The sequence below is a fragment of the Pagrus major genome, chromosome 15 (genome assembly GCF_040436345.1).
Source record: "Pagrus major chromosome 15, Pma_NU_1.0".
In the NCBI taxonomy this organism is placed as follows: Eukaryota; Metazoa; Chordata; class Actinopteri; order Spariformes; family Sparidae; genus Pagrus; species Pagrus major.
This window is the reverse complement of record NC_133229.1, coordinates 6,933,619-6,945,168: the sequence shown is the minus strand read 5'-3', so window position 1 is coordinate 6,945,168 and position 11,550 is coordinate 6,933,619. Positions and strand designations below refer to the sequence as shown.

General features: G+C 37.9%; 2 protein-coding genes across 2 annotated transcripts; one reads left to right on the top strand and one right to left on the bottom strand.

Moving 5' to 3' along the window:
* Nucleotides 1-909: 909 nt before the first annotated feature.
* Nucleotides 910-7,742, bottom strand: LOC141009894 (transmembrane protein 150A). The gene is made up of 8 exons (XM_073482636.1): nt 7,664-7,742; nt 5,739-5,805; nt 4,375-4,422; nt 3,923-3,985; nt 3,769-3,836; nt 3,552-3,682; nt 2,987-3,164; nt 910-2,054 (listed from the first exon to the last, which is right to left on the bottom strand). The coding sequence occupies exons 2-8, from the start codon at nt 5,801-5,803 to the stop codon at nt 1,861-1,863; spliced, it is 747 nt and encodes a 248-aa protein (XP_073338737.1). The 5' UTR covers nt 5,804-5,805; nt 7,664-7,742; the 3' UTR covers nt 910-1,860.
* Nucleotides 6,898-11,485, top strand: LOC141009893 (NFU1 iron-sulfur cluster scaffold homolog, mitochondrial). Its single transcript, XM_073482634.1, has 8 exons — nt 6,898-6,977; nt 8,361-8,452; nt 8,607-8,742; nt 9,870-9,936; nt 10,023-10,134; nt 10,235-10,298; nt 10,489-10,663; nt 10,833-11,485. Exons 1-8 carry the CDS (start codon nt 6,913-6,915, stop codon nt 10,899-10,901), a joined length of 780 nt encoding a protein of 259 aa, XP_073338735.1. The 5' UTR covers nt 6,898-6,912; the 3' UTR covers nt 10,902-11,485.
* Nucleotides 11,486-11,550: the final 65 nt, after the last annotated feature.

Genomic DNA, 11,550 nt, shown 5'->3' with positions numbered 1-11,550 from the left:
TTTCAAACTAAATAATGACAGGGGGATGAGGCTACCCCCTGTATTTATCCTTTATTTGTGCAGGAAGACCTCATGTTTAATGGTATTTAAGATTCTTGGATTGTTTTTCACTAAGAAAGGTGTGTCCTGTGATGCAATAAAATATTTGCTTCCAAACAAAATGAAGGTTAAAGTAATTTGAGTATTTCGCAGCAGTCAGTTTCAACTGCAGCTGCTGATGCAGAGCAAAGCATTCTCATTTGTTAGCCAACATTTCTTGGTGCAAGGTATTTTGCTGAACATTTAAACCAGTTATGCATTAAAAAGGGACGGGAACAAAACTGACCAATTAAAAACCGTGTGGGGACACATCCCCAGCATCCCCAGTGTAAATGACACCTGTGATTTTGATGATTATCAGGATAATGTTGAGAATCGCAATTATGTTCAACAAGATATTGTCACATGAAATTTTCACAATGTCCCATGTCTTTTTATGACTGAATAATCAACAGAAAATGTTAACATTTCAATATTGTAGCAAAATTATTTACAAATGTGAGACTTTGTGTTGCTGTGTCTTAATCGACAAATAAGTATGCAGATTTGCGATTGTATAGACATCATCTATCCATTCACAGAACAACAGTATTTTTTTTTTTTTTTTAAAAGAAACGCCTTATTTAAACCTTTGAAGCGAGGCCACCCAATATACTGTTGATAAAGGCTCTAAAGGTCTTGATAAAGCTATTAGTTGTTACAAATGTCCGTGAGATTTTGAATGAGGTGTTCCTGTTTCACTTTGACTCTCTCTCTATGAAGACATGTGACATCACGTTTTTCCAACTAAATCATACCCACTTCCAACCAATAAGGTTGAAATGCACTTCTCTCAGCTGAAATAAAGAACCAAACCTGTTCCAACTTTGGCAAAAATTGTTGTATTTTACATCAGAAGAGAGAGAAAATACATTCAGGGCCTTTTAGTTGCTGTAAAAAGGGGAACTACATTCAGAAAACATCACTGTAATTTGTCCTGTCACGCACACTGAAACTCTTAAAAACACCACACCTCAAAACTTTGAAAGAACAGGTACAACGACCACAGGACTGTACAGTGTGTGCCCAACGCTGCACTTCTGAATTGTAACGTTGTTGACGTCTTTGTTTTTTTTGCCATGACTGAAATGCCAAAACTAGCTTCTCTGATTGTCTCTCAGTGTGAATCACCCTGTCAAACAGGATCTTGTGACATCACAGGGACTAAAAAATGTCTGAAAGGCTGGATTGCGACGTCCTCCACCCTTTTCAAAGGGCTTTAAAGCCATGTGAGTGAATCAGCAGAATGACAGGGCCTCTCAGTGTACAGTGCTCATGATTTTTAATAGTGCCAAAGCTTTACACAAGTGCTTTTGTATTTTTGTGATGACAATTTTCATGTCCTTTGGTCCTTTTTAAGGAGTTGATTATGAGAACATAAAAAGTAATTTCACAAAACACTTATTCACATAAATTAGGGGTAGCGGACACCTCGGGTTCATTGTTCTGTTGGCAGAGCAGCAACATGGCTTGCACAAATCTATAATGCAGCTGATGTGTTTTGTTCTTTTTTCTGTACAATCTAGTTGGTGTCAATAAATAAAGATTTTTTTTTTTTACCTAAGGAACAGAAATGCCCAGTAAAGAAAATCAAAATATTTTCAGTAAGTGCTAGAAAAGTGGTCATAATCCATAAATAGATATACATTAATCCATCCCAGCATCAGTGATGAAAGAAAGCTATTGGTCCTCCAGCCAGGATCCAGCCACTGTCCTTACAGATGTCTTACTCAGTCCATCTTCACTGCTCCTGTGCTTCAGCTGGACCCTGGCGGCCTCATATCAGGACATCGTCATCATCAAAGGCTTTTCTTCGTCACGTTTGCTCAGCAGGTTTGAAATCATGAAGGACGAGAAGAAGCAAAACTCCACGGCGTAGCTGAGCTCGAACAGCTCCAGGTTCACGCTGAGTATCCACTCAAACACAGCAGACAGGTGGCGGTAAAAGTAATTGTCCTGGGCAAACAACACGGTGTCTGAAGGGGCTCAGGTGAAGGATGTTTGGAAGAGTTAGTAACAGTCAGATGTTTCGCTGATCACTTTCATGACAGTAAGACATTAAAAATGTATCAAATGACAAAATAGACTTATAGATCTACATGTGTCGACATGTGGTCAGTCAAAAGCAACTGCTTTCGGATTCTGTAGTTCCTCTTGTTGTCATACGTATATCATAATCATGGAAACAGCATTTTTACATTTTTTGAATTTTTTTCATTGTATATTTCTCCATACTCTTATTTCTTAGTATGTATTCTCAATTTTGTTTTTTTCTTATAATTCCTCAATGCTGTGACATTTGTATTCTAGACGGAGCAACTGTACCGTAAACCCCCTCGGGGATCAATAAAGTATCCTGATATACAATCACGTAGGCCAGTGTGTATACAACATTCTGTATTCAATTTTGATTTAAGGTGTGCATCACTAACTAATGCTAACTTGAGCCTGTTATTAAACCCTAATCTGCTCTACTACAGTACATGTTGTGTCACCTCGCAGCTCACAGATGTAAGAGTGTGAAATGTGAAGCTGAGTGTTTACAGGAAGTCAACGGTTGAAGACTGATGTGGCTATAAAGTTCCATTAATTCATATCTACTTCTGTCACGTGGCCTGTTGTGGCCAGTCCCACTTTGTAAACAGAGCAGCAGACCGGATCTAAATGTGGCATGCAGGGACTGTAGTGCTGTAGCAGCTGGAGAGTGACTCTCAGACGTCACTGCTGAACTAAATGTTTGTAATGTTTCATGCCACAACAAGTGAATCCCACCAGGTTTACTATCACTCTTCCTACAACTCAGTGCACACCTGTTGTCATAACCTTGCGCAAAAATACCCTCAGATATAAGAGTTTTGTAGACTTAACTAAACAAAAAGACAATTCTTCTAGCTTCAAGGAAGGATACAGCAGATGGTGACAATGGTTTGATTCACAGTGGAGAGGATGCGTAGTGGGTAGAGGACCTTCTCATACCCGGTCAGCACACACTTCCCGGTCAGCGCCGTGAGCAGGACGGTGTAGAAGCAGATGCACATGAAACTGATGGCAGCTCCCAGGTAGTGAAGGAGGGACAGGTGACCTGGCTGCAGAGGACAGTCAGGAGATTCCAGATGAACAGATAGTTGCAATCAGGGCAGACAAAAAGAAACAGAAACAGCTCCTTGACTGGTATGTGGAGATGGATACATTTTCAATCTTGGGTCCTTAGAGCACTTATTTTTACGTTAGTCTACTACAAATTGTATAATTTACTTGAAACTGAACCATCTCATGTTAAATACTGTGGAGGAGGTGTACCAGCTTTGCGTGTGCTCTAAATCATTACAGAGGACATCAAATAAATAGTTACCCGCCCTTGTTTGCTCTTTCACCACAGCTGCAAATCGAAGCTGTTAAGCTATATTGTCAACATTGTATGACGAAGTCCTGTCAGCTCACTGTTCTGTGAGATTAATTTGTGCAGTACTTACATTACAGTTTCCAGCCGCAAACGCCCCGATGGCTGCCACCACCCCAAAGACCAGGGCAAACTTGCTCAGCATTGAGTGACATGCATGTCTCTCCATGATATGGGCATGGTGGAACATACAGAAGAGCAGAACTAAAGAGGAGATCACAGTTGTTATAACATACCATATATCACTTAAATCATGTATAATATGTTTGGCCTTTAGTCGGTTAACTCACACAGAAAGGATCCAGCGTTGATTGTGGCTGTAAAAAGGGAACTTTCTGGTAAAAGAGTTCCACTTGAGCTGGAAAAACATAATATCTAGAATTAATTTTGCCGATCTCGTAGAAAGGAAAAGTGAAAGGTGAAATTAAGTGGCTGGACTCTCACCTTATAGTGGGAACCTTGCAACATCCGATGGACTGATTCCCTCTGCAGTAGTTGTCAGGCCCCCTGAAAAACAAATGAATGAGGTTCTTTCACATCTAAATGCTGATGGTCAACTATCTACAACAGGGGTGCCCACACTTTTATTTGAATAGTGAGCCATGGGCCACAAGCAAGGACCAATTGTATTGTATTGTATTGTAAAGATGCAAAATAGGAATTGATTCTCAAGTTCCCTTAACTGACTGACTTCCTGCACAAAGTATCATTCTGATAGTTAATTAGGGATCCTACATGTTTAACATGAGTATTTATTCTTCACAAAAAAATAAAACAGCAAAAACAGTAATATACATGATCATTTCTTTAATTATAATAATCCTCTAGAAACATCTTGTAGGCCCACGTTTCCCACAGGCCCCAGCCTTGATTTACAATAATGAGACACAACTTACCAGTCACTGAGAGAGCATACATGACCGTTGGAGAAGGCCAGGCCATATCTGGAAACAAAAAAGAAGAAACACCATTTTTAAGCAACATTATGTAGAAATTGGCATTTTGTGCAATTTGGCGCCACCCGCAATTTCCGAGTGTGACACAACTGTCGTAAATACAAACCCCAGGTCTGTAACAGTTTGTCAGATGTAATCTAGGTGCTAATTACAAACAAAACTCATTACATCATGACAATGTTGTGTGTTGAAAACGTGTATCTTCCAGTAAAGATGTTTGTAACACTGTGATCCTACCCTCTCACTGAAGTTACATAGTGCAGAAACAAGTGATAGTGGGGCTGAGACAGAGACATCACTCATACTATTACAAGACACTGTACCATGAAATCGATTTTAAAGCTGTCATTTTAAGTTCAAAAAGTTACATAATGCTGCTTTAATAATTGGGCGCTATCTTTATTTGAAAGGAATCACCATTCAAACTATTACATGGTAGTTTTGTCCCATTCCTGTTGACTGAATCAATCTATGACAGAAGTAAACATTGATTCATAAATAAATCCTCACAAATAGGCCTGGCATCGAAAAGAAACGACATCACCTGACTGCAGTCGAGCAAATTACTTCATTGATAATCAATACACAAAATGAAACATATGTAAATAAATATATGTTATATACTGTATATGTCAATAAGTGTAGAATGGAGGAACAAACAATATAATAATGAGAAATAAAACACCTTGTTATAAGATCTTCACAAATTGGAATGGGGAACGAACATCATCACTGTATGCGTCATCACCACAGTGCTGAATGACAACCAGCATGAATAACAAGCAGATTTACAGGTATGCACGTCTCTGCAAATTATTAAACAATAATGTCTCTCAGCATTTCTTGAAAGTCTGGTGGGCACACCTTGCGTCACGCAAAACAGGCTGGATCACATATTTAAAGACTGCTGTTATTTCATAGCATGCACTTGTTCAGATAAGTTTTCTCACGCTTTTAAGTTCAATGGTGCTCTGACGTGAACTTAATATATAATACACACCCTTCACAGATTACACATAATTAGGACTAGAGTATGTTAATGAGAGTATGTTTAATATAATGTGAGACCATTTTATCACTTCCTGTTCAAGGCCAAGTGTTACTGGAATTTTAGTGCCCGTAGCAAAGAATATACATATCAATTACAGTTCCTCACAATCCTGATGTGTCATTGACATCACAAGGAATAAAACGTAATGTAATCTTGGCATTTGTATGACAGGCACAGACAGGAGCAGAATAAAAGTTGTTGTTCTAATAGTTTCAAAGAAAAAACAGAAGGTGTGAATTCCTGGTAAACTTACACAGCCCATGTTCCAATGAAGGACACCAGAGAGAGGGAGATGGGGAAGATAATCCACAGCAGCATGTCTTGGTGGTGAACAAGAGGAAACAAATTAGACTAGAACAAGAACAAAGACATAAATCCTAACCCTTTATGAATGTGGAGTTCAGGTTCTTCAGTAAGTCAGTTGTTGTAGTTAGTTATAGTCATCCACCATCCAGAGTACAGCCCTGCTTTCATATGACAGTCTGTGGATCGCTGCCACTCCTTTTGAGCACCACCTTGCCCTGTCAGAACAAATGTTGGGAAACATGGGATTGGCTGTCTTGACACTGCCACATTGTTTGTTTTATATCCAACACACTCAGCTTCTTGTTCCATCTGAAACCAGCCACTGCAGTGTTATTCCCTACCAATTGACTGGAGTTAAGAACTCTTCCAACAGTATGTGACATACACACATAGACACACATACATATAGTCTAACAGATACATATCAGGCTGGAGAACAAAACAGTGGGTCTGTGTGACTGCCACTGAAGGAATACTTTGAATGTGTTAAGTAACATGCTTTGTTGTTCTTGAAAAGTGACTCAGATAATTTACTGCAGTACGTACAAGTCGGACGTACTTTTGCTTTGCGTGACTATTCCCATTGTATGCTACTTTATATTTCTACTCCACTAGGGGAATATTGTTTTTTCCCACTCCACTACATTTATTCAACAACTATAATTACCAGTTACTTTGCAGATTGAGCTTACACTTGTGTAAAATATGGAGCAGTAAAATGTTATGCAGGGATTAGTACTGTTGTACAACTAATAATCTGTCTAGGCCACTGCTGTCATGTCTCAAGCGTTGTTATTATGAGGAATAACAACACTTGAGGTATGGAAACGTGCCTTGATTTCTTTTGTAATGTATAAACATATTAGTAATAAGGGCTATTTGTTAAATCAATAATGCAGTGACTGTTCATTTAAACACAATAATCATTTTAATCTTGAACATGTATGTGAATTGTCCTTTTTTTATTTATTTTTTGTCTCTTACAAACAATAAATGACGGTTTGATTGAGGAAATAAACTAGAGACAGGTCAATATCAGAGAGATATCTGGATTGATCAGACCCTGGTGCAGGAGTGCGTCCTGTCTACCACATGAGGTCCTCATTTCCAAAACAAACAAAATGGCGGCGCACATGAGATGGGGTCTTCGCCACTTGTTCCGGGCAAGAAATACTGCTCATTTGAGGTTTGAACTTCTACACCTGTGACATATAGTTTTGTACACATGATGTACTGCTGGTTCGGGTGGCTATAATGCTTGTGGGAGGCACAAGTTCGCAATTCCGACGCGTGGTTGAGGTGGTACTTTTAGCTAGCTTGCTTGATAATTAGCCAACTAGCAAACTGCGACACTAGGCAACGGGTTGTCTCGATAATCCCATCCATCCGTATATAAATGGATGTATCGAAAGGGTAGTTTAGATTTTCACTTTAATTCGTCTTTGATTTTATATGAGTCTATTTCCCGATACCAAGCACGTAAATTAGCTGCTAACCTTAGCTAGCTCGAACTACACTGCTCAAAAGAAATTAAGAGAAGAGTTTAAACACACATTAGATGTTGATGAATTATTCAAGGTGAAAATCTTTACTAGTGTACATTGTATAATTTGTTGAGAACAATATGACGAAACAACGGTCAATGAAACCAAAATCATCAACCCACTGAGGGCTGGATTCAAAATCGCAGTCTGTCACTAAAGGTTTGGAGTGAGACTTTGGGGCAAAGTAGCTTCGGTCGCTGACGAGAGAAATGGGGCCTTTTGAAACCAGATTTGGAGTAATGTCTCATTTTAAATTAACATCTGGATTAGACTTTTGTGATGTCATTATTTGGTTTTAACCATCAATATATGCTCATTGTCCGCTCACCTCCATGCCAGTTACTCTCCCTGCCCTGTTGGCCTCTGTGTGCTCTGTCTCAGCCCCTCTCTCCTGCCCAATTAATACATTTTTAACATTATTTTTATAATCATCTAATATTTTACTGTAGCAGTCCTTCTACATCTCTTTATAATATTAGTTAACTTTTTTTTTTCTGCCCCTTTAGTTCTCTGTCTAATGAAATCTTTGTACACTGTATTTTTCTTATGCAGGCGTTTTGTGATCCATGGTTGATCTCTATATTTATGTTTTCTGCTATATTGTTTTATGGGACAATTTGATTCATGGGGGGTTGTCTTGGTTTAGCCTCTCCATTGCACCTGTTGTCATTTTCATTTGAACCAGAGCAGGTGAAATTGATTCACAATCACTTGTGCTTCCTAAGTGGACAGATTGATATCCCTGCAGCTGAACTGACTTGATGTTATACTGTGACAATTAAGTGTTCCCTCAATTTTTTTGAGCAGTGTATAAACTTTGTTGAGTAAAATGCTAGAGCCTCTGAATAAGGTGACCAATTAGACGGCTTTTGCATTCATACACTGAGCTAACCGCTAAAGTAATTATCTCCTTTCATCCATTAACCTGTCCTTACTATTTCATCCTGCCTAAAGTAATGAATGAGTTTTAGTCCTATGTTTACTGACAGATATGGTCTTATGTTCTATGTTTGTTACATTGTAAGGTTTCCAGACAGCTCATACCACTCACAGAGCACGACTCGGAGCTTCAGAAAGGTTCAGCCTCCGCCCTGCACAGGAACCACACACTTCTCAAGTGAGAAACCATTACAGTATTTGGACATCTTTATACTTTCGCCCACTCTCTGTCATTTAGTGCTAACACGTGTCTTAGTGATACTGCCGTTTAGCCAACAAACAATAACCATGAAACTTCACAAAGAAATTGTTTTTTGATATATATCTTTCAGTAAGACACCTGTCCATCCAGACTCAAGACACTCCAAACCCCAGAAGCTTGAAGTTTCTCCCCGGTAAACCTGTCCTAGGAACCGGGACGCTGGACTTTCCCTCTCCAAGCTCAGCTGAATGTTCATCATTAGCCAGGTTGTGTGTCAAGTTCGCCTACTTTGCTCTACTTCTTGTTTCTAATTTTATAGAATACACATTTTAAGGAGGCTTTTCACAGTGTTTCCTCTCGTGTGTTTGCACACTGTGTGCGTCATGTTTATAAATCATAGTGTAATAAAATGTCACCATTTGTTTCTCATAAGAAGTTTTCTCATAGACATTAAAGAAAGAGAGTAGAAAAGGTGCTTTTATGCCTCCTATACATATATATATATATATAAAATACTTAATCAGGAAGTCACATTGAGATCAGGATCTCATTTACAACTGAGATCTGAATACAGAATAAATTCGAAGATCAAACAGAATAAAATGATAATGACAGAAATATAATATTCAAATAGGAGAAGATTTCAATATACAATCTCATAGACAACATCATGAAAAAATATTCTTGGTGTAGTTATAAAATGTAATGAAAATACAACAATATTTTATAAAAAATATGTTTAAATTAAAAAAACATTCATAGACAACAGCTGGCAATATAAATAGCTGCACTGTTAATAAATCGGTGCGTTCCAAAATGTCTTTGATGTCGATATAAAAATAATAAAAATGCAACCATGTTATGTAAGACAGTTACACCTATAAATTCAAAAAAATTTCAAATCAAATTTTTTAATATATAAATTGTTTTGGCCATCAAAGGAGTTGATTTGACTAAATGGTGCTCTTTATAAGACAAAATATTGAAATATATTTATCAGAGGTGTGAGTGTGGCTTTCCCATTCTCTCTCGCGCTCTCTTTCTTTCTTTTTTAAAAAAAAAAATAGTTGGACAGTAGATATTATCTTCATTGAGCTGTTCGTGGTTGTGTGCTCAGTTTCTGACAGGTGTGGAGTTTTTGGGTAGAAGAGTAATTACAGTAGGTCTGACAGATTTGCAAAATACACTATTTGATACTCCAGGTTTTTTGTGAATGCATTGTGTAGATAAAATGTTTTGTTTGCTAATACATTTTGTCTTGAAACAAATGACAACATTGTAACAGTTCCATCATCAGTGACGCTCTTGATAAAATGAACTAACATGACCTCAGACTACATTCTGTCATTGGGATGTTTTTCATGACAGTAAGACGATAATATGTTTCTCGCAGGAACCTGTTTGAAATCGAAGGAGTGAAAAGTGTGTTCTTTGGCCCTGACTTCATTACTGTCACTAAGGTAAGTACTAAATGTACTTCTTCAGCTTGTCTCTGTGATTCTGTTCTTATGAAATCTTTGTAGTGAGATCTTTGTTTTCCTGGCAGGCAGATGAGGATGTGGAATGGACTGACATTAAGCGTCATGCTCTGGAGGCCATTGATCAGTTCTTTGAGAGTGGTGACCCGATAACAACAGGGGCTGTGTACCATGAAAGCAGTGAGTATGCAACCTGCCCACATTAGTCATCTTGGAGTTATGCAGCTGCTTGACTGTATATTGTGAAATATCTCCTCACTTTACATTTTCTTTATTGTAGGTTATTCTGAAGATGATGATGATATTGTTTCCATGATAAAGGAGCTTCTGGACACCAGAATCAGGTACAAAACCTGTAACATTGATAACAATGTTGGTAAATTTAAGCCTTTGGTCATCTTTTGCAATTGAGATAGCTCATTGTTTAAAAGTTTAGTAGTTAAAGACAATTGTGCTGTGATAACATTCTTAATCATTCTGTCCTTTCTGCTGCTTTTTTCTATATAAATTGATATGGTCCCGTTCCCTCACAAGACCTACAGTGCAGGAGGATGGAGGCGATGTCATCTTTAAGGGGTTTGAGGACGGCACAGTCAAGCTGAAGCTGGTCGGTTCCTGCACAGGGTGTCCCAGCTCCACAGTCACTCTGAAGAACGGCATTCAGAACATGATGCAGTTTTATATCCCAGAAGTTGAGCAGGTGGAACAGGTGATTATCAAGATCCGTTTGAAAATGAAGACGTGATAATGAATAATATTTCAGTATACACTTTACGTACTTGCTTCTATATACTGAGCTGAGTGTTTGTCATGATTGGAGAGAAAGTTTGTCTTCATGTCACATTTTACATTCTGTCAAATTGCCTTTTTTTGCCCAGGTGGAAGATGAAGTGGATGAAATCAACGCAAAGGTTTTCACAGAGCTGGAACGGAAATTACAAGAATAAAAAACGTCCTCGATAGCACACTTGAGAAGAAAAATGTTCCACTGTGTAAACACAGCCCTGCATTATTTCCACGAATTATCCAGCTACAATCACAAGAATGAAGAGAGGAAATTATAACCTGCTATTTTGTGTGCATACTATATACTGTTTCAGCTGTAATGTATATTAACATACTGTATGCCCCTGTTACCATGAAAAGGACTGGCATTGTTCTAACCAGTCAAAATGCTCTGCTGTGATGACTGTAAATGTTGCAATGTATTTATTTCTTATAAATATGTATATTTTGAAATAATATTTTAATAGTGTGGAGATACTGTCAAAGTTTTTGACATTGTTTATGGTCATTCAGAATGAAGATTTGATAAGATATTCCAGTTGTTGCACCATAATACCAAATGAGGCATAAATGAACTGTTTGCTTGTTAATGTTTCATCTCTAGGTGAAATAAAATGTTGCTTAGGCTAGTAGATTTACATTGCATCGCCCCATAAAATCTGTATGCTATATTAACTGTATGTGCTCTTTGCTCTGTTCTTGTATACTGTATCACATCAAACAAAGTTCACAGTTTGAAAGCAAATCTTTGTTGTTGATTCCTTTAATTAATTATTATTATTTTATTCCAGTTATGACTTGTGCTATTAT